The sequence below is a fragment of the Ctenopharyngodon idella genome, chromosome 4 (assembly GCF_019924925.1).
Source record: "Ctenopharyngodon idella isolate HZGC_01 chromosome 4, HZGC01, whole genome shotgun sequence".
Classification (NCBI taxonomy): domain Eukaryota; kingdom Metazoa; phylum Chordata; class Actinopteri; order Cypriniformes; family Xenocyprididae; genus Ctenopharyngodon; species Ctenopharyngodon idella.
Window position 1 is genome coordinate 16,352,165 of NC_067223.1, and position 23,609 is coordinate 16,375,773.

At 41.5% G+C, this 23,609-nt stretch overlaps 1 protein-coding gene across 2 annotated transcripts; it reads left to right on the forward strand.

The window, feature by feature from the left end:
• Nucleotides 1–2,067: 2,067 nt before the first annotated feature.
• arid2 (AT rich interactive domain 2 (ARID, RFX-like)) lies at nucleotides 2,068–23,169 on the forward strand. Of its 2 annotated transcripts, none has more exons than XM_051891098.1 (21): nucleotides 2,068–2,555; nucleotides 2,660–2,753; nucleotides 3,383–3,480; nucleotides 9,447–9,580; nucleotides 10,884–11,102; nucleotides 11,186–11,253; nucleotides 11,343–11,412; nucleotides 11,539–11,789; nucleotides 12,782–12,878; nucleotides 12,962–13,171; nucleotides 13,603–13,767; nucleotides 15,052–15,127; nucleotides 15,212–15,346; nucleotides 15,440–15,630; nucleotides 16,008–18,193; nucleotides 19,401–19,540; nucleotides 19,648–19,786; nucleotides 20,143–20,225; nucleotides 20,306–20,435; nucleotides 20,524–20,615; nucleotides 21,704–23,169. In XM_051891098.1, exons 1-21 carry the CDS (start codon nucleotides 2,464–2,466, stop codon nucleotides 21,813–21,815), a joined length of 4,782 nt encoding a protein of 1,593 aa, XP_051747058.1. In that variant the 5' UTR covers nucleotides 2,068–2,463; the 3' UTR covers nucleotides 21,816–23,169. The 2 variants fall into 2 exon arrangements, with proteins under 2 accessions (XP_051747058.1, XP_051747057.1); XM_051891097.1 differs by having other exon boundaries at nucleotides 2,069–2,555; nucleotides 19,398–19,540.
• The last annotated feature ends 440 nt before the right edge of the window (nucleotides 23,170–23,609 follow it).

Here is a 23,609-nt window from a genome sequence, read left to right on the forward strand (position 1 = left end):
TCAATATTGCAATGCTTGCATGACTTTTACAGTCTTTCCGGATTTTTAAAAAGCATTTTAAAGAGATTGCACTCAAAAAAAAAGAGTAGTTTCTAACAGATGGAATACTGATCGGCCTATGAGATGATCATATTTATACATTTCCATCACATTTACAGTTTTAGACATCACAATTTTAAAATCCCCTGATATTTTTAGGTGTTCCATCACCTTGAGAATCCGGTACATAAATGCATGGTTTGCGCAGATGTACATGTATAGCCAGCTGCATTTTTTAACAGACATAAGTACACAACTTTGCAGTACAGATCATAAAATATGAAAACAGATTATTAATATATTACAAATAAATGGACACAAACCAGGTTAACAATTCTAACCGATCAGAACATAAAACATTCAACTGAATTTAAGACTCTAGATAAAATGACTACCCATCAAATTTATTAAAATATTATATAAATCTAATCTAGCTTGTTAAATATGTGCCTTCACTCGAGCAGCGATCGTGCTGCGTCAAACCCAGAGCGCGCGGACATTATTCTCCACTCTGGCGCGCGACGGCTCAACATATCAGCACGCGCGGCGAAACGCATCCCAAACTCGCTCGAAATATCGTTAGAAACATAAAATTCCGCTTTTTCGAACTCTTCTTATCGTCTGCTTGACAAAATGGGGTCTTTCGCGTCGAGCTCCGCCATTTTGTGGCAGAATAACTTGCGAGAGGGGTGCGTGTAATGGTTGAATGTAGTCACCCCGTGTCGTTTATATCCGCCCGGCGGTTATCACAAGGGACCGGGAGTAAATGACTAACCATCCACTGCAACAAAGCGCAGATTGTACTACTTTAACTGCAGACACCACGGTGTAACTTAAGCTATTAATGTTTATTTCTGAGCAGCGCGCAGTGCCAGATATGTGGCGTTTTGTAACAGACTGAACAGGCTTTTACTTATACATTTCAGATGTTTGTGAGTCATTATGAAATATATTGGATATAGGCTATATCTACATTTATTAAAATTACATAGCACAATGAAAAAAATGTTTCCATCCAAGGGTATGTTTACGCAACAACGGTGACAAAAAAACGGAAAAGTTTTTTCTTTTTACAGATGACAACGCTGTCGAAACGATCCCGTTTCCACGGATCCGCAAAAACGACTAAATCGCTGTATTATGCTGCTGAGTTTTAAATGCTGCCAGGCCAGTAGATGGCGATGTCATTCTGTAAAGAAACACTACGCACCTAGACCGAAAACATAATACGAGTGCACATGACATGACCATTTTCACAGATTCCCATTTTGTAGTTCTCACGGAGACGATCGTTTTCAAAAACTTGCACTTTGAAATCCATTTTCAAAAGTTTGCATTTTCAGGCCCCCAAAACGCTGTTGTCGTAAATAAAAGGACAAAACACGTGAAAAGTTTTCAGTTTTTAGTTGAAAATGGTGTTGTATAAACGGCCCCCAAAGTTGCAAATTTTACTTATGCACAAAACTGGAATATCACAATAAAACAGTTGTGCATAAAGCACCATTTCCATCCCATGTGTTCATGAGAACAAAATCGTCACTTCATGGGAAATTGCCGTTAAATATCTGTATTAAAAATGGAAGTTGATGCGATCGGAAAAGAAACTGTGCCATCATAAATTACTTACTTGTGCCTCTTATCGGATAAACAAATTCACCTATATGTTTTTAAAGCACATTTCTAGAATTTGTGCACATCTTGGCCTTTCCACCCAACGTTTTTAATGCAATATCCCAATTTTTTTTTACTTTTTACAATAGTTAATGAAAGTTATTATAAAAAGACAAAGTAATTCAGATGACACATGGCTGAGTTTTAAAAACAACTTCATTTAAACTTCTTTCTCATAGCCAACACTTTGCTTGGCTCAAGTTTTGTTATTTTTATGACGCTAGTGTAAACTGACAGTTCCCTTCCCCCCACCGACGCTCATGGCTGGTTTCCGTTTTTAACGGTCAGGAGGAGTTTCGAGACTCTCCCTTTTTCTTCAGCGAGCTCCGTCTATTGTTCATGAGCGGCGCTGTGGCGGTGTCAATACCGACGCTCGCCTGCAAGGGGGCGCCGCGGAGTTGCGCGGCCTCGGGTCTTTTTGTCTGAACTGGATCCCGCTGCCGCTTCACAGTGTGCGCGATTAAACCGGAGCCGCGTCCGTCCCGCACTGTCAAAAAACCCACACCAAACCCCAACACAAGCGCAGCCGGTACCGTTGTTTTCCCGTGCAGCCATGAGCGGCGCAGCGCTGCTGTTTGGCTGAGCTCGCTCGGGGTCTGTTCTGGCTGCCGTTGGAGCGGGTTTCTCCACTCTCATCCTCCGTCATTTCTTTAACTTTTCAAAACACTCAGCCGCGCCGGACCGGAGCATGGGATCCCCGGACTCTTAGTAACCGAATCTGAGCCGGGGGTTTGACCGAATTTCAGCGAAACGATGGCGAACTCGACGGGGAAAAACCTCCCCGAGCAGCGGAGGAAAGGACAGGCTTTCCTGGACGAGCTGCGGCAGTTTCACCACAGCAGAGGGTGAGCGGGAATTTCGCGCTTATTATAACTTGAGTGACCCGCGCCGGGCGCGTGAGGGGGTCCGGACGGATCACGGGTGCTCATTCGGCTGTTTTTCTCCACAGATCACCGTTTAAAAAGGTTCCCGTGGTGGGTGGGAAGGAGCTGGACCTGGGTGCTCTCTATGTGAGAGTGGTGTCTTTAGGGGGCTTCGCGAAGGTAAGTTCCTTACAAACACACACACACACTCACTAAACTCAACATTTCTCATCTCACACACACTCTTCCAGCTCAACTCCCCGACCCGGTTCGGCGGATCTCCCTGCGGTTCTGCCGAGCATCGGCCTGTGTAAGTGTATGTATGAGTATGTGTATGTGAGTGAGTGAGTGAGTGAGTGTATGTGTGTTGGCGCACACACACTTTCACACACACTCACTTCAAAATTACCGGGCGGCTTTTACATCGATTACGAGAACCGAAGCTGAGGCGCCGAATCCCGTCCGGACCCGCCGTGTGCATCAGCGGATTTATTCCTCCCGTGTGGCGGAGGACTGCGAGACTGTAGGCCGCACACAGGCCTGTGTATTCCGCGTTGTAAATACACCCGCAAACCAACCGCGTCAGATCCGCGGTCCAGTCGCGGGGGTTCGGACAGGTTCGCCTCGGAGCACGTTGTTTTTCGGCAGCGGGTCTGATTTATTCATTTCACATGGGAAAGTGTAAGTTAGCCGGAGTGCTAATGGGAGTTAGCATGCACACATATACACAACACACACACTATCTCTCTCTTACACACACGGTCCTGCATCTGAACCGAACCCCTCTCATCTGTCTCATCACCCTACAGGTGTCCGACAAGAACCAGTGGGCCGAACTGGGCGAGGATTTCAATTTCCCCAGGAGTTGCTCGAATGCTGCTTTTGTTTTGAAACAGTACTACCTTCGGTGAGTCTTTCTTATTCAGTTTCTCTCTCTGATCAACTCCAGCACATGTGCTCAATGTTTACAGGCGCTTCTCTGCTCTGATGCACTCAAACATGCGGCTCGGTTCCGACTCAAAAGCCTGTGTTTTGGGGGCTTGTATGTTCGCGTTGATGATTTCATTAGATAGTTTTTACACTCTTATTAATTTCCACTTGTATTCTACACATGCATTCTAATGCATCATTAAGTGACAAATGCAATCTAAATCAGGGAGTTTTGCAGGGATAGATGCACTTGTATTTGGGCCACTTTTAAGGGTGCATCTGTCACTTGCATTGGCCTATAATACTTTGTTTTCTTTGCACTTTTATGTAGTTTGAAGTATATATATTTTTTATATAAGTTTTACAACATGCATGCTGTATATTTGAATAAGAGAGAAAAAGAAAAACTCTAAAGGAGGCTTTAGCTTAGATCATTTTTCTGTGTTTTATACATGGTTCCTTTAAAATGACTTGCATTTGAGTCACTTTTAAGGATGCATCTGTCACTAGAACTCTTGTTTTGGAGGCACGGTTTTGTTTTATATGGTTTGAAGTTTAGTTTAGTTTAGTTTTTTTTTTTTTTTCAATTTGTTTCACAATATGCATTTGCTAATTCCTGTATATTTGAATAAGAGATAAAAAAAAACTCTTAAGGAGGTTCTAGTTTAGATATTTTTTTAGCTTTTACTCTCTTTAAAAAGCCTTTTCAGCTTGTAGTGTTCTACACATTGTTAATGCAACATTGTGACATAAAATCTAAGCCAGCGTGTTTTACTGTCATAGATGATTCTTTTGGACTTGTATTTGAGTCACTTTTAAGGATGCATCTGTCACTTGCATTGGTCTATTGGAGTCTTTTGTTTTGGAGGCAGGGTTTTGTGGTTCGATAAGAGTTTGACAAGAAGTTTCACATGATGCATGTGCTGATTCCTGTGTGTTTGTGATTATATTTGTGTTCTGGATCTGTGGTGTGTTTTATTTTCCTCTTGTACTTGAACTTGTTTTGTGCTTTCTAGGTTGTTATCTGCTTGTTTATGAATGTGGTTAATGGTGTTTTACAACATGCGCACACTTGATTCATGTATAAACAACCAAAGATGTTGCACATGCAAAATCTTTCTGTTCATAGATATATCTTCATAGCATCAGAAGCGAGGAGCGTAGTGTTGTCTGCTGTACAGTGAGAGCGGCTGCTGGTTTTCCACGTGCATCTCTCTGTAGTTTAGTAGGTTATGGGGGGGTGAGACAGACAGACTTGGCAGCAGGGAGCGTTTAGGCTGTGTGGGCCGCGAGGAGACGTACACCTGCCATGCAACGGACTAAACGTAATTATCATTCTGCAAAGTCTCTTTTACTATCATTGCAAGAGAGGTTGTTTGTGAGAAGACCTCAGAACGCCGAGGGATGCAAACCGCATTCTCCTGTGTGTCTTCCTCATGAGAGCGGTATATGAAGGACAGAATAGTGTGAATAGAGCATTAACCAGTTTTATTTGTGGCATCCAGTCATGCATGGATTTATTAGACATGCTCTGGTTTTATTTTCATAATCAAAAGGTCTTAGGCTACGTTCACACTGCGAGCCTTAATGCTCAATTCCGATTTTTGCTCAGAACTATTTTTTTTTTTTTTGTATAGCTGTTTACATTGTTGTTGTTTTAAATGTGGCCAGTATCAGATTTCCAGTGTGAACAGATCATGGTTCTGAACTGACCTGCATGCCCAAAAGAATGATACAAACAGGGTTGCCAGGTTTCTACCACAAAATCCACTCAATTGCTTCTCAAAACTAGTCCAAAACTAGCACAATCGCATTCCGTGGGGTACTTACGACACATCACTGCCCTTCTACTGACTACCTTTCATAACTGTCTTGATAACGTAGGGAATGTCAAATCTTTGAATAGACTCCCATGAGCGCAGAATCGAGACGAATGTTGATCTCGAGTGACGTAAAAATCGCATGAATTCCAATATGACTGTTCACACTGTAGGTACATCACAAAACAACATCTGACCCTGTCGGATTTAGTACCACATATGGAAGTGGCACAATTTGGAGAGATCAGATTCCATGTGGTTAGTACTGTTTCACACTGTCATGGGGAAAACAGATATGAGTCACATGTGGACAAAAAAAAAATCAGATTTGGGTCACATTTACCTGCTTTAGTGTGAACGTAGCCTTAGTGCTGCTCAATGTTGATGTAACTAATGCCGGTAGTTTTTGAAATCCTGAAGAGGTTTGTGTCATGTTGAGGTGTATCCGTCTTGGTGGAAGCGGATCTGGAAGCTTTTAAGAGTTTAGACAGACATGATTGTTCAGAGGAAACTCAATACCTGTGATGGGGAATCTTCTTGTGAGTTTAAATCTGTGTAGTTTTTACAGTAAAACAAATCATCCCTGTTTATACATTAGTAAACACTCAAAACTAGTAAGCCCTGTGTTTTAAGCTGCAGGTGTTTTGATTGGATCAGGATGTTGGAATGTTTTAATTACAGATGTAATTTACAAAGACCTTTTCCCAGAACTATCTCAAAGCCTCTGAAAACCTTGGGAGCATCCCACACACATACCACGAGGAAAAGTCCTGCAGGCCCTGTCGGACCTCAGTCCGATTCACTCGCACCACACAGACTGAGAAATGAATCCAAAACAGCTTGTTTTCTGAAGGAATTTCGTTTGTGCTTTTTTTTTGATGGATTGTAGTAGAACAGGTGGAAACCGTTGTGTAGTCTAACTCTTATCTCATGCTGAAAAGAGGAATCCGTGTGTCTGTTTTCACCGTCACAGCTGAGGAAGAGCTGGCGAGGGATTTGAACTTGGGTCTTTGGGTTCGTGGCGTGATGCGCTTTCCGCTGAACCGCTCGCCAGCGATCGGAGCATGTGAAATGAGTCATTTAAATGTGGCATCTGCATTCAGGCGCTCCGTCTGCCAACTAAAGAGAGGAGAGCAACTGAACAACACATGTCAATGTCTTAGTAATTGGCAAATAGTCTATTTTTAAGGACAGGGCAGCTTTATTTTATGCACGGCGTATTGGAGCATGTGTGGTGTTATTCGTTCTTCTCCTTGTTTGGTACAGACCATGCAGTCATTTGTTGCTCTGATTCATTTTAGCGAATCAATTGATTTGGTTCATGTCAATGAGCTGGTTAGCAAAAAGTATTCATTGATTCATTTGAGTCATTATTCAAGTTTTCCCAGAAACATTTTGCATGGTTTTTTTAGTACTGCTGTTCAAGTAATCATAGAAGCATCAAGTAAGCATGGAAGTTGCATGTAAATATGTGAAACTTCATGCTAATATGAATACTTTGAATTTGCTCTAGTTTATTCATAACCTGCACTGTTTTAGTTTTTAGGTGCCGCACTTTAATTCTGTTTGAGGATATATTAGTTGTATAAAAGAACAACTGTTGTCTCTCTAGACTGTGTGATTTTTCTGCCAGACACAGAACACATTCAGCAGCTCCTGCAGGTGAAACTTGACCTTTTTCACTGTGTCTCCAGTAGGGGGCAGTAAATCACTGTCTGGACCTGAGGCTTTGCACGTGAGCGCTGACTGGATGCCATAGTTCCTGATCTGTCAGCTTCATTTCTGTATTTACATGTCTGGTTTGGGCAGCAGATAATGAGTCTGCCTTTTTACCTGGCAGGTTTGTGAATGAAAAATAGGTTTCACTCGATGAAAGTTCATTTCCAGCCCTGCTGCAACACACCTGTTTGGAATTATCCAGTGCTGTTGAAGATCTTAATTAGCTGGTTCAGGTGTATTTGATTAGGGTTGGAGCTAAACTTTGCAGGAAGGTAGATTTGCAGGAACAAAATTGACTTAAATTGTACAGAATAGGCCTGATGCTTTCAGAAGGTCCTCATTTAGTGTCTCGTGAAACATCAGCCTGTAATCAGCTGTGGGTTTGTCTGAACTCTCACACTGAGCAACCAAAGAGTCATCACTACAGTTTTGTTTTGTTTTGTTTTTTAATTCATTAATTTCTCAATGGCCAATAGGGATATATATTTGCAGGTGGTGAAAATGATATACAAATAAAAACTGTCATTTATGCACCCACAAGTTGTTCCAAACTTGTGTGACTTTCCTCTGTGGATTATAAAAGTTATTTTGTAGAATGTTGGTAACCAAATAATTTCGGTTCCTATTGACTTCCATTGTATGGACAAAAAAATACAATTAAAGTCAATGGGAACCGAAACTGTTTGGTTACCAACATTCCTCAAAATATCTTCTTTTGTGTTTCACAGAAAAAAATACTTCATACAAAGTCATACATGTGTTGAATGACATGAGGGCAATTAAGTAATGACAGTTTTCATTTTTGGATGGACTGGATGGCAGCAGATAAGTTGTTATATACAATTCACAATTTAATTAAAGGCGTCCTTGATTATGATTTCACATTTTTTTTTTTTTTTTATAAAGTTAGTGTGTAATGTTGCTGTTTGAGCATAAACAACATCTGCAAGGTTACGACACTCAAAGTTCAATGCAAAGGGAGATATTTTCTTTTACAGAAATCACTTTTTATGGACTACTAGTCTCTCCATCAGTGTCCGACTCCGGTTTGAACAATGTAAGGCTGAACACCGTTACTGACAATCCTAATTTTGGCTGAGTGAGATTCTCCAGCTTTGTTGTTGTTGTTGAGTAACCGAAGCGTGAGCTGTTAAAGCTCCGCCCTCTTCTGGAAAGGGGGCTGGGAGCAGCAGCTCATTTGCATTTAAAGGGACACACACAAAAATGGCGTGTTTTTGCTCACACCCAAATTGCAAATTTGACAAGCTATAATAAATGATCTGTGAGGTATTTGAGCTGAAACTTCACAGACATGTTCAGGGGACACCAGAGACTTATATTACATCTTGTCAAAAGGGGCATAATAGGCTCCCCTTTAAAGAAAATGACATTTGATTTGACATGGGAGAACTTGTCTTCTGGTTGTCTTGAATATCAGCTTTCACGAATTAAAATCCTAATACACCGCTGCGTGTGTCCAGTACAGTGTGTTTTCTAGTGTTTATGGTGAGTAGATGTCTATTTATAGTGTTTGTATTGTAACAGTGGGAGGCGTGTGTGTGAGTGTGTGCGCAAAAGTGAAAGCTCATTCAGTCGAGGGAACCACTCATGAGTCACACTCAAACACGCGGAGCTGGACTGTGAATATTACTATTAGACTCACAATAGGATTTGATCCCTGATTCTCTGGAATAAACTTCTCGTGCTTTCTGAACGTCATACATTATGCGAGTTGTATGATGGTGATGTTTGGTTGGAGTCTTTGGTGGGTCTTTAAAATGTGATTTATGTTAGAATGGAAATGGTGCAGACATTTGCGTTTGCATATTCTCTTTGCATTTGACAGGCCGATTAATCGGTTATCATCTTAGCCAACAACTGAACACGCTTGGCCATTCTGCCTAGTGTTACTTCCAAAATCTTGTCAAATGAAATATTGTACATCCTAAGAAGGTTTGTCTTATTTACTATCATTAAATTGTATGCTGTATATGGTTATTGCATTGGCAATCAGCCACTCTGCTCTCTAAATATCTTTTCTTGGCATCAACCACTTAAACTGTAAACGTTTTTTCTCAGTCCCTGAGGTATGCAAGTTTGGAGCAATATTTTTGTTTGTGTGGATTTTGCAGTTGAAGTAAATGATGTTCTCAGTCACACATGCTATCCCTCCAAATACACGTCTGAGTACAGAAACCGACGTCTGCTCATTTAAAACATCTTATGAAATGTATACGATACTATTATAATCCCTCAATCTTTTAAACAGGTGCTCACTGCTCAGCAAATAAATGTGTCTGGATGTTAAAGTCTTCATGTCTCTTGAATTTCCCCCGGGATCATGAGCATATATCTGTCTATCTGTCATTTGGTGTGTTGATGTCTTTTTCTGCTCTCTCTGCAGCTATTTAGAGAAGTATGAAAAGGTGCATCATTTTGGAGAGGAAGATGAAGAGGAGCAGCCGGGAAATCCTAAACATTTGCTTCCGATTGGTGCAATACCCACGTCATACAACTACCAGCAACACACTGTATCAGGTACAGATGAGCCCTGTCTGCTGCTCTGAGGCTTTTATATTTTTATATATATATATATATATACACACACACACACACACACACACACACACACACACATACACATACACACACACCTGGCTCAAAGGGTTAGTGTGTGCTGGAGCTGCACCTGTGAAAACTCTGAATGCCATGAAGGAAATGGTACTCCTGCTACCGCACTCATTTCAGACAGACAGATGATGTTTACGTTTATATAAGGATTGGTGTAGGTTTTTCTTGTTGTGCATTGTCAAATTTTCTTTAAGTGCCGTTTGCTGCACCACTCATACTTGGTTAGTGATTTGAACAAACCTGATAACTTTTTAAAAGATTAGTTAAATTGTTAGTTTTATGCATTCATTTGATTACCATCATTTTTGATCATTTGTGAATGTAGAATCCGGAAAAAAAACATACTCATATGGCATTGTTAAAAAGATTGTATTATGAATTCAATTGATTAGACATTCTTTTGTTTTCATTAAGCCATTTAAACAGAATACAGCCAAATTAACACAGAAAACAGTTTTTGGGAAAAAATAAAACTTCATAGGGTCCAACAAACACTCAACGTCCATATGCTGATGTAGTGAGGAGTGAAGTTTACATTTGTGGTCTGAACAAACTAATGCATCAGCCCTCTACGCACACTTTGGCAATAGAATCGGCATTTGCTATAAAAATAGTAGACTATATTTACTCTCCAGACTGATATAAATGTAATTATTAAAAGATAATATTACTACTAATACCAGCATCTCTTCTGCTTGTTCTTAAAAGCTGAATAATTCCACATGAACTCTGTTATTTTGACAGGAAAATGCAACAATATTGTTTACATGTAGCGTGTCGATTCGCTCTTTCTCTGCGTGTGTGTGAGAGAAACGCTCTCAGCAAAAAGAGACCGTGAGTTGTGCACCTTCACACTAGAGTTTGCGGTACGTCAAATACAGCTACGCTGCGCATCCTTTGAGCTGAATTGAAATAGTACAGATCGCTTGACAGAAACCGAAACTCTCAAGCGCTCATTCAGTGTTCAGCAAGTGATAATATATCTATGCTAAATTTATACTTAGCCTCTAACACACACACTAGCGAGTAAAATCTAAGAATTTATTAGCCAGTGGCTAATGATAAACATTATTTAGTTGCCCAGAGTGAAGATTTAGTCGCATATGTGAGTGATTTAGTCGCATTGTAGAGGGTTGTGCATTCACACTTGGCTGAGTGTTTTGTATGAGTCTCTGAAAACCACCTCCTTTTTGCTAATTCTTTTTGACAGACTATCTCCGCCAAAGCTATGGGCTGTCGACGGATTTCATCCCTCCATCCGATTACAACAAACTGGTGCTGTCTCTCCTGTCTGGGCTCCCGAACGAGGTGGACTTTGCCATTAACGTGTGCACGCTGCTATCCAACGAGAGCAAGCATGCCATGCAGCTGGAAAAAGAGCCCAAACTCGTCACACTGCTGCTGGCACACGCGGGAGTCTTCGACGACTGTACGTTTGCTCCTGCGGTTACTAGAGTATTTGTGTTTTGGGACTGCATGTGTTTTAACATTACATGTGTGCTTGTCTTTCAGCATTAGGCAGCTTTTCTGCTGTATTTGGGACAGACTGGCAGGAGAAAACGTCACGAGACTTTGTGAGGGTAAGCAAAGCATGCTTTTTGCTTTCTTTTAACAGTATAACTTGTCCTTTTCTTGTGCTCTTAACTCTCTTGTTGTCCTCTCTTTGTAGTTTTGGAAAGATGTCATTGAAGACAATGAAGTCAAAGATCTCATCTCAGACAGGAGCTGCACACCTCAAAGTATGTTTGTTTACGTGTCGGCTACTCTCGTTTCCTTTGTGGTGAATAGTGTAGTTTCACTTTGATTAGTCGAGACGTTTTAACCGAGTATTACTTAAAACTAAGCGTGCATCATGCTTTTTTCAGATGGATTGGAGACGAGAGACGTCTGCACTTCTCTCTTCCACCCGGCACGTAACATAGGCATTGGAGATGTAGAGGGCCAGCGGGTGTTGCAGGTGGCAATGATTCTGAGGAACTTGTCCTTCGAGGAGGCCAACATCAAACTCCTGGCAGCTAATCGCACATGTCTGCGCTTCCTCTTGCTGTGTGCGCACTGCACCTTCATCCAGCTACGGCAGCTGGGTCTTGACACACTCGGCAACGTTGCTGGAGAGGTCAGAGTTGACAATCTAAAAGATTCATCCTACATTTTTGTAGGCCAACCTGGAAGTTAGTATCACACTGGTTCCCTCAACAAAAACCTAATAGGATTTTTTCATTGACTCTTGGATTATTGCAGACACTGATACGATGAAAGCTCCCAAAAATCAGCTTATTGAATTAACCTTTTGCCCTGGTTTGCATGCAGACGATTAACCTGGCAACTCAAGTATATCCACATGATGCACTCAATAAATTGAAAAAGTGAAGTGTGACTCTGCTGGATGACTAAATAACAGTATAAAATTCATACAGTAGACGGTTGAGTACATAGTGTATAGTGCGTCATTTGGGACGCAACTTTTATTTAAAAAAGAAAAATCAGGTTATTCCCCAGTAGTGACGTCAAAGCCTAGTCATTATTGTACCTGACTCAGAGTATTTCATTTGTTATGAATAAGCAGTATTTTGACTGTAAATTTAAAAAAAGAAAAAGAATGTCAAGAATAGGTCAGTTTGCGACAAGGCCATAAACATGTCTTGAACATTGGAGGGACCCTTTTTTTTTTTTTTAAAGAAATTAAATAATTAAAGAATTAAAAGGGATTTAAGGGAATAAAGAAGAAATAAAAATGATAAAAGTTCTGTGTCTAATTGTTGTGAAGTAGTCCATTTAAACTTGTTGCAAATATTTTAAATAAAATATGCACACATTCACTCTCGTTTGTAAGTCTTATCACATTAAGTTATGAATGACATCATTTAAATGACAGCATATTTTCAGTTCAAAATGGAGAAATTCCATTAGAAAAGTTGAGTAGTTTGCATCACTGTACGTTACTGTGGGTCGTTAAACATTTAAAAAAACATTGACTTCAAAATGATGGGAACCAGAAGTACTAAAATGCTCATTTCTAGGTTTTGGCCTACAAAAATACATCCATGTGTGGTTCTGTCGACTTTGTGTCAGATCTTTTGTTAAACATGTCTGTTTGTCCTTTTTCAGCTTCAGTTGGATCCAGTTGATTTCCGAACGACGCATCTGATGTTTCACACCATCACGAAATGTTTGTTGTCACGGGATCGTTTTCTCAAAATGAGGGGTAAGTATCTTTTTTGGGTGAACTGTTCGTGCAGTAAAAGCTTTTCTGTGAAAGTTGCTAAATACTTCCATTGCGTCCTGCAGCCATGGAAATCTTGGGAAACCTGAGCAAAGTGGAGGATAACGGCGTCCTGATCTGCGAGTATGTGGATCAGGAGTCGTACAGAGAAGTCATTGCCCTCCTGACGCTGCCAGACATCATGCTGGTCATCTCGGCTCTGGAGGTTCTGTACCAGCTGGCTGAGCTCGGGGAGGTCACATGCTCGAAAATCTCCTCTGTGGAGAGAAGCATAGGTACACATTTACCTGCTAAGTATGAGAAATACTTTCAGCCTACTGTCAGTAGTGATGCGTCAAAACCCAAAATTAAAGTTTTCATTTAGCCCAAAACTGAAAAAAAAAAACATTAAAGACCATGAAAACAACATTTGTTGTTTGAATTTCGTTTATAAAATTGTTAGTTTGAAAGCTGAGTCTATTTCAGATCAAAAGTTGCAAAGCGCAAATAATGTTTAGTGACTGAAAGATCAATCTTGGGATTTAAGAATCAATATCTGATCATCAAAATGAGAATAGAAAAATGAGAAATTGATATTGCCAATTGTGGTGCTAATTAAACTCCACTTTTTCGGTCCGTGATTTCAGCCATTTCGGTTGCAGAAATTTTGGTGCATCCCTAACCATGATGAGCAGTGAGCTGAATAGTTTGTGTTCATGTATGTCAGATCTTCTCGTACGGTTGGTGTCAGTGGACCTGCACACGTTCGGACCCGACGCCCTGACGGCAGTAAAACTCATCGAGCATCAGGCCTCCAGCTCTCAGGTCTCAGAGGTTCGACCGCAGCTGGTAGAGCACGTTCCCCCTCCAACGCAAGGCACTCCTGGCGCTGGTAAGTCTCCTATGGGTCTGCTTTCTGTTTTTGTGTAGTAGGGGTGTGCAAAAATACATATTCAAATATCACAAGTAGTTTTTCTTTTTAATAACCATTGGAGCAAGTCATTTACACAATATAAGATTACAGACACAAAACTTAAAGTTTGTTTTATGTTTTTTGTCATCAAGAAAGCCAAAGCAGCTGGTATGGTGTTAAAAAACCTACAAACAAACATATAATTAAAATCAGTTAATAGTCATTTATCCACATTAAAGCCCCATCTTTAAATATATTAAAGCTAAAAATAAGAGAAATCTAGATAAACTTGTCAACCTCAATAATTAACCAGTCAGTAGTTATTCTGAATCAGTCTGTATATTTGCATCCGTTAGTTATCTAAATCAGCGCTGCAATCTTTTATTTTTTCCAGCAGTTTGGTAAAGCACTAAAATAAATTCCTTTTATCAGTGTTTTGTGATGATATTGAGTGATTTGCTCACAAAATATTGTTTAATACTGGATCAGACTTACAATATATTGAACCCAGCATAATATATGAAGTGGTGTTTTTAAGCTCAGCATTGTGAACTACTTCTCAATAAAATAAAATAGGAAATGAATGAGGAATACTGTATTGTTCTGAATGTTTTTTTTTTTTTCTTAGAAATACATCTTAAAAACGGGTTTGTCTTATATTCAGGGTCAAGATTTTTGTCATTAATACACCCACAACAATAGGTGGCGCAAAGTCAAAGAAAAACTTACCATCTAAGAGCCGCGTGACTGTCGTGTTAGTGTGCCTCGCTTGCCAAACTTCCCCCGTACGTGATTTTAAAACGTAAGACGGTACCCAGATTTTAACTACAATAAGTACTTCTACTGTTAATGAAATATAATTCAGATGGGCTACAGGTTATTTTTATGGTATGCCAAAAAGTGTTTATTTTTAAATGTGATCGTTGGTACATTTTGTCAGTATTACCATTCTTTCAAGACAAAAATTTAAAATTTGAAAAATATACAATATGAAAATTTATCAAATAAAAGCTTTTTTTTATATATATATATATATATATATATATATATATATATATATTACACACACACACACACAAATATATTTTCTTTATAAAATTGAAGATTTGGTCTTTAAAGGTACATCTTCAAAAAGGGAGATTGTCTTATAATCAGGGTCGTCTTATATTCGGAACAATACGGTACTCCTACAGTGAGCGGTAACTGTGCTAATGAGTTTATGTAATCTGTATTTACATTCTGTTTGGGTTTGTTTCATTGTAGTGAACAGGGCACCTGTGCAGTCTACGCCTCCGCCTGGGATTGTGGAAGTAGATGGAGAGAAGTTCACAACTCAGTGGTAAGACAGAAAGTCTTTCGTTTTTGTGCTTCTCACTTCCGTTAAATGTTCTGGTGTTTTATGAATGCTTTCTGCTCTTGGTAGGCTCAATGCTCATTTTGAGGTTCATCCAGATGGTTCGGTCTCTCGCTCAGAGATGTACTCTGAGTATCTGGCGACCTGCAGCAAGATGGCGCGGGGTGGCGTGCTGACATCCAACAACTTCTACAAATGCCTGAGGTGAGATTAATGGAAATGTTGGGCAGATGCTGTCCCAAATTGTATATGTTTAACTCGAAGAGAAAATCAACGCTGTGCTTATGTGTTTCTCAGGACGCTGTTTCCTAATCACACGGTGAAGCGTGTTGAGGACACACGGCTAAGTGGGCAGGCTCAAATACATGTGGTTGGTGTGCGGAAGAGGCCGATTCCTCTTCCTGTCCAGCTTTATTATCAGCAGCAGGCCAGTCCTGCACCAGTTCCAAAACACGAAGCCCCCTCAGAAACCCCTCAGACCCAGTCAGGTATATATACAGTTTTATTATTATTTAACTGGGCTGGATTAATTACGTTTCATACTTGTCGTTTGAAACACTGTTAGTGGAGCTAACACTGAATTTTGGTGCCAAAACTATACAGTGTGAAAGTTTTAGAATGTTATAGCAACAGACAACCAATCATAAACTGCATAATCATAAATTGGGAAAATGATATATCGGTCAGTCTCTAAAGTTTATACATTGTTTTTATGCACTTTTTATGACTGGATTCCACAATTCTGTCTGTTTTCTGCATCGCTGAAATCATAGGGCCCTAGTTAACATGATTGTAAGAATGTAACACAAGTCCTTGAAATGTTTACTGTGGTGATGAGACAGTTGCATCTTGTTTATCCATGCAGCGCTGCTCCCTGGTGTGGGAGGGCAGCTTGTCCGGGCTCCAGCACCAAGCCTTACTGCCGGCCAGGCAGCACCACAGGTGGCCTTCACCATGCACGGAACGTCACACGCCAACGCTCCCAGTGCTCCTGCGCCAGCCCCGACTGTTCCACGACTCCCAATGAACCCACCAGGACAAGCTGCACTTCCCGCTTGCCCTCCAGCCACCGCCCCAGTTCCCATACGACCCAATGACATCCTCAAAACTGCCATGATCCAGAGCTCCATCCCCACGGCATCTACTGCACCTGCAGTTCCCAACCACAGCGGCTCGCCTACCCAGCAGCCCTTGCTCCATCATGCCCCTGTTACACTGATCCAGCAGGGGCCGCCGCCCCAAGGACACGTATTTACAGGTCGAGTGCAAGGAGTTTGTCCTTCGGTGGCCCAGCAGCGCTTGCAAGCCCCTTCCCAAGAGGCCGTGGTGCTTGCACCGCCTCAATATGTGAGTGCGCCATGCACTTCGCTAATGGCAGGAGGGCAGGTTGTGACCGTTGCAGGCGTGACTAGCACTCGTGTTGCATTTCAGAACATCGCCCCCAAACCAGCACCTCAAGCGCAGTCGCCACAACCTCAACAGCAAACGCAACAGCAAAGCCTAGTCATTGTCAGTCCCAATCAACAACCCAACACCGCATTCGCCCCAGCCATTCATCAAATCGTACTAACCAACCCCAATCCTCAGACCATCCAGCCGCAGCCCACGGCGTCTCCCGCTTCTCCAAACGCACCGGTCCCTAACCCTGCCCCATTGCAGCCGGCCCAGCCACACACAGTCAGCCAGATGCTGTCTGTCAAGCGGCAATTTCAGCAGACTCCGCCCCCTCCTCCACCCCCCGCCCAACCTACCTCTACAGAATCCAGTCTGATCAAACAATTATTGCTTCCGAAACGTGGTCCTTCCACCCCTGGTGGAAAACTCATACTCCCCGCTCCGCAAGTTCCCGCTCCTGCGAGCACCAGGGCGCCCAGCCCGCAAGTCGTATACCAGGTGACCAACAGCGGTTCGGTGCCACCTCAACCGCAGTTGAACGTGCAACTTATGCAGAGTCCTGGTGCCGTTCCCATCTCCATCCTACCAGGTCAGATCATTTCCACCTCCACCCCTGGCACCCTCCTGCAGGCGGCGCCCAGCAACCAAGTTACCTTCACTGTTGTGCCAAACTCTGGCTTCCCCGGCCAGGGAGCGCAGACCCCGCCCACAATCGGCCTGCAGTTGACTCCGCCTCTGCCGATCGCGGGAGCCACGCCCATTCCACCTTTCCGAGGTGACAAAATCATCTGCCAAAAGGAGGAGGAGGCCAAGGACGCCACGGGACTACATGTGCACGAGCGCAAGATCGAGGTCATGGAGAACAACTCTGTCGCAGATGGTTCGGCCAAAGCCAGCAACGGGGAATCGGCAGAGGTGGACGGACCGAAGCTGCTCAATGGGAGGAAATTCGACTCAAGTCTACCTCCATACCACTCAGGGAACAACCAAGCAGAGGCTACACAGGCGCCGAACGGCCCTGCGACACAGGGCAGCAGCGAAGGCCCTGGAAAGCAGACGCCCTGCGACCCTAAAAAGCTAATGGTGAACGGGGTGTGTGACTTTGAGCGATCGGACGCTGGTTCCCATCCGAGCAAAAACATTCCAAATCATAAGGCTTCCAAACACATGGGGAACGGTGAGGTGTTGTCGCCTCAGAAAGCGCACGTGGCTTTTGGACTCACGGACTCTCTTGCTGCTCCTCAGCAGGACACTGCCAAAGCAGAGCAGGCAGAACGCCTGGCCAACGGGCCCAGCCACGGCGCTGAGATCTCCAACGGCCCAAACTCAGAGACACTGGGCGTGAGGCAACAGCACCCACCTCATAACCACTCCCCACCTCCACCCGTTTCAGAGCCGCCTCCCGCTAACGGCACCACGGAGAGCCGGTCGCTGAAGAGACCGCTGGAGGACGGGGACAGAGGTAACTCCGGAATCCCCACAAAAATGGGTGTACGGATAGTGACCATCAGCGACCCCAACAATGCTGGCAACAGCGCCACCATGGTGGCCGTGCCGGCGGGCGCAGACCCAAGCACAGTAGCAAAAGTAGCAATAGAGAATGCAGCACAGCAGAGACCAAGTGTGCCCTCGCCGCTTCCTGAAACCAATGCTCAGGTAGTGTGTTTTTGTTTAATCTAAAAACATTTACCTGGCTTTATCCAATGTTTTGATTTCCTTTCTGAAAATGTATGCAAATTAATACATATTTCAATATAAAATTTTAGAGAACTTATGCAAAACAATTGTGCTTAATCGACTGGTGAAAATGTGGTGATATTTATTAGTTAAAATTTTTACCCTATTCACCCTGTGTGCCCTGTATAGAATACTATGAAATATGTTGTGTGCCTTATTCTGTGTAAGAAGCCACATCATCTCACAAAAGCATGTTTTCAAACACTCAACTGATGTTATGAAGTGAGTTTGGAGTTTAAAAAGTTACTAAATGTTGCCTTTTGTTGGACAAGAGGTTCATAAATGCTTCTCATGTTTGGGAAGATGTTTGACGCGTGTTGCCTTTTCAAATGCACGTTTACTGATCACAGAGCCATGCGTCACTGACAAGCTTGTGCATAAAAAAAATAATCGCAGCCTTTTGCAATTTCATAATCGCACTAATCAAATTTGGTTTAACCGTGATTTCATGTTAATTGCGATTTATCGTGCAGCCCTAGTGTGAACTGACATCAACTACTCAGTCGGGATATTTGGGTGAATGGCAGTGAGATTTTTCTTTTTTTTTTTTTTCCAACTTGCAGAGGAAATGCCCAAAAATTCTTAAATGGGTCTTATTTTCTGTATGTAAAATGTATTTTAGCTATTTTTCTGTTTTTGGGCTGCCGTGACCTTTTTTCGCCCTTGTATTTCTCTTCAAATATTTTTTTTTTTCTTGCACTTAATGTATAAATCCTGCACACTACTCAAACTTGCATTATTATGAAATTTTATTAGCAATGTTTCGGTCAGTCGACCTTCGATTATAAAACACGCAAAAGTATTAGCAAATTTCAAAACGCGCGTTACAAAAAAAGAAAACGCCTTATTCTAGTTGTGTGCAGGATTTATGCATTTTCTCAAGTTTATATTGGACTTTTATCGCACATGAATAAGGTGTGTGTGTGTGTGAGGCACTATATTTTCTAGTTCTTGCACTTAAATGTAATAATACTGTAAAAACAAAAAAGAGCAATAACACAAAGAAAAACCTGTGAATTTACACCATGCTTGTTTATATGTGCAGTAGTTGCTGTATTCAGACTGCATAATCAGTTTTAAATTAATCTTATGCCTTCTATTCACTGAATATTCATCTCTGCAGCAGCCTGTGTCAGTTCAGACTCCGCCTCCAGTGGATCAGGCTGCACAAGGAGCCAATCAGAGTTCTCCAGCACCCGCCCTCTCTCCAGATCAAGCACGTAAACCTGGACAGAACTTTAAATGTCTGTGGCAAGCATGCAAACGGTAGGAAAACACATGCTTTATTTTATAGATGCTGTTCTTGTCAATGATGGATACTGGTGACTAACACTTTTTTTTTTATTTTTTTCTTTAACATGATGTGTGGTCAGGTGGTTTGACACACCGTCACAGGTGTTTTACCACGCAGCTACCCATCATGGCAGTAAAGACGTGTACCCAGGGCAGTGCCAGTGGGAGGGCTGTGAACCTTTTCCTCGACAGAGACTATCCTTCATCACACACCTGCAGGCAAGATCCTGTCTTTCTCTTTTTATAATAGAACTCTATTATAATAACAACATCAGTATTAAAATAATAGCACTGATCCTGAGTTTCTACAAAAATATGAGGCAGCACAACTGTTTTCAATAATCAGAAATGTTTCTTGAGCAGCAGATCAGCATCTTAGAATGATTTATGAAAGATTGTCATTTTAAATATCAATTTAAAGTGTATTCAAATAGAAAACAGTTTTTAAATTGTTGTAATATTTCACAATATATCTGTTTTTACTGTCTTTTCAATCAAATAAATCTTTCAAAAACATAAAATTTGTCCGGTAGTGTATTGTGTGTGTTTTACTAATCATAAAGTGTGTTTTGCAGGATAAGCACTGTTCGAGGGAAGCGCTCATAGCTGCACTCAAACTGGAGGAGCAAACACAAGGCAGCAACCCCAACACTTCCAAGTGTGTAGAACTTCTTCAGCTCATTCTTGCTTATGGTCTTAGATGATTGTGACAGACATTTTCACTGTGTCGATATGCAGGTCTCCTCCAGCGGCGGTCAACAGTCCTCCGCCTCCTCCCAGACCACAGAAAGCGCTTGTCAACCACCCCAGTGCAGCTCTGATGGCTTTACGCCGGGGCTCGAGGAACCTTGTGTTCAGGGACTTCACAGTGAGTATAACCTCATGCCAACAACAGCGGCATCTCTGCTGCTTTCAGACATGTAAAATGATGTTATGTTTTTGTTTTCTCTGTTCAGGATGATAAAGAGGGACCAATGACCAAACACATTAGACTAACTGCTGCCTTAACGTTAAAGAACATCGCCAAGTACTCGGATTGTGGACGGAAGTAAGTAAACCGCTTGTTGTGTTTAAATTCTGTGGCATAAAATCATAATCATATATGCCAAAATTCTGTAAGATCAAAGTTAGATTTTATGTCAAGTACATTTTTTGGGTCATATTTCACACTAAAATAGTAAATAAAGATATAAGAAACTGCATTTTGCATTTTAATGAATACATTTGTTATAGTATTTATTAATCTTTTCTCGTTTTCTCGTTTTCTTGATTTACCGCGAATACCATGTTTTACCATGACTAATGTTGATCTAGCTTACTGTAGTGTGCAACAAGTCTCTCATAGCAGCCGTCGAGCGAACGCAGAGAGTAGCATTATAACAACTTTCAGCATACAAATGTACTTAATATGATAAACAGTGCTGCATGACCGGAAGAAGCGGAAGCGCTCGTCTGTGGCATAATAAAAGTCCCGCTGCTCTTGAGCCGTGTCGCGCTTGTCTCTCGTCTCAGGTTCTTTTACACCTCCCATGATTCCGTGAAATCAAGGCGTCATCAAACTACACCTTTGTTTTGAATAAGCGACTTCTAGTGGCAAAAATTACATATTGTGCCTTAAACTGTTGGGGCCTTATTGTAAAGTGTTACTAAAATGTTTAATTGTCGTCATGTGGTAACACTTTACATTAATTTGTTAACATTAGTTAACATGAACGAACAATGAACACTTCTACAGCATTTATTAATCTTAGTTCATGTTAATTTCAACATTTACTAATGTATTTTAAAGATCAAAAATTGCATGCTAACATTAGTAAAGTGCACTGTGAAGTAACTTGAACATTTTTCTTATCTAACACTAACAAAGATTAATTAATGCTGTTAAAATATTTTGCTCATTGTTAGTTAATACATTAATAATAACAAAAGAGAACTTGTTATATAGTTTTACTGATAATGTCAAAATTCAAAAAATCTTGAAGTAGTCTTCATTACTGTATTTGTAATGTTATAAATATAAATAATAAATAAATATTTTGGGGTGAAATGTGATTGTTTTTAAGATTCACTTGTTCTATCATGTGCACCCAACATGCAGCAGACTTGAATGTAATAGGACTGTGTGTTTGTGTTCAGGCTGGTGCGGCGGCATGAGAACCATCTGTGTGTGTTGGCGCTGAGCACTATGGAGGTCTCCACCACGCTCGCGAAATGCCTTTACGAACTCACGCGCTCCCTGCAGGCCTGAGCTCAGCTCCACCCAAAAACCTTTGGAAGCAGAAGAGACTCCAGTTTCCCCGTTCTGCTGCCGCACAGGTCGCCAGCGTCGTTGGGTCACGGGGCAATACCTCTTGTCTCCCTAAAACCTTCCTCCCCCTCTCTCTCTCTCCATTCCGCCGACCCCCGGTCCCTCTCCACCTTCTCCCTCACAAACTGCCACGGGTCTTCCACCAGCCACTCAGAAACCAGCGCCCATTTCACTCTTCTAACCGCCTCCTCACGCCTGGCCCAACGAGCACATTTTTATAGTCCCGGACGAGCGCCGCTGATTGGGCGGGGGGGATTCTGTGGGCGGGGCAAGTGGGGCAAGCAGAGGTGTGGCTAGATTCTTTTTCTTTGTAACTTGATAGCTTGGTTTTCTTACTTGAGCCGATTATATTTTCACTTATTTATTATTGAAATAAATACCAATATGAGTAAATGAGAAAAAAAAAATTGTGTAAATATTTGTGAATAGATATAAAGTTAAATCACCCTCCTTCATGCCGCTGCTGCCCACTGGTATCAGAAGCATTACGTTAGTAGGTTCAGACTCACGTTTTTTATTTCGACCCCTGGTTACTCGTTTGAGATGTGATTCTGTACTCAGCAGTGGATGAATGTACTTAAACCCTGTAAATATTCTGCGAAGGTACTGATGCTGTAAAGTTTTGGGAGGGCTGGCGGAGGGCTACAAGTTTTTCTTTGTGGAACTGTGATGATTTTTTTTTTTTCTTTTTTTTTCTCTCCCCTTTTTTGTACTATTATAACTTGTAGAACTCATTTTGCTGGCTGAAAGAGTATGAAATAATATATCATATGTCATTTTGTAGAAGAGACAAAAAACAACTATTGAAGGTATTCCCCTCAACCTGTATTCACTGTAACCGTCAGAGTACGAGCCGCCCGCCCGTACGTGATTCTTTTTGTATTTGTAAATTGGTTTAAATACATGGAGTTTTATACAGGTTTTCTCCTGTGTTCTTTGCTTTTCCGTGCAGGTATGATATTTTCCTCCAGACCTTTTTTCTATCTTAATATAGTGTGGGATTTTATTGTACTATTTTGCGTTTTCTTTTTCTTTTCTCATCCATTCTTACGACCACGCCACATTCCGGCTCCCGGACCCCAGGCTGTCCTCTCTGCTGTGTGTTGTGTAACATTTATTACTGCCTGTTGTGTTAGCATCCCAGCGGGGTCGCGACCCCAACCCCCCCTCACCATTTCTGCAGTGTCTGTAGGGTGTGCAATGATACATATATCTAACAGTCTGATATAGATTGGCTTCATTTACTTTGGTGACTGTTTATAGTTTTTAAATAAAAGACTGAACATTTTTGACATACTGTTGACATGCCTTTTTTTTCTTCTGACCCCCTCAATCATTGTTTCAGGTGTGTTTGAGCTAAACTGTGTACATATGGAGAAATTCAGGTGCAAAAACAGCTGTGCAAAAAAACATACAGTGCACAAAAATCATAATAAAATAGATTTTACCTGCCTTACTCTAATATTGATCTGGTTTATTTACTGAAACTGGTAGATCAATGTTTCTCTGCTGGTCGAGACTGTTATAAAAGAGTTTGGCGTTTCAATTATTCATAGTTGACAGTATTTATAGGACTTGTACTGTAGAAACTGTTGTGCAGTTCTTCCTCCGATCCACTAGTTGGCAGAAGCGTGTCGATCGCGCAGTAGGAATAAAAATAAAACGCATGTCGCGTTAAATGTGTAAAAGTAAAAAGTGTTTATATATACATATAAAGCACATAAAACAGAAACA

Bases quoted from the DNA above. Each gene is read 5' to 3' on its own strand.
- arid2 (XM_051891097.1), top strand. From the start codon at position 2,464: ATGGCGAACTCGACGGGGAAAAACCTCCCCGAGCAGCGGAGGAAAGGA. The intron at 3,481-9,446 runs GTGAGTCTTTCT...CTCTCTCTGCAG, and splicing joins TTGAAACAGTACTACCTTCG to CTATTTAGAGAAGTATGAAA. The intron at 13,768-15,051 runs GTAAGTCTCCTA...GTTTCATTGTAG, and splicing joins GCAAGGCACTCCTGGCGCTG to TGAACAGGGCACCTGTGCAG.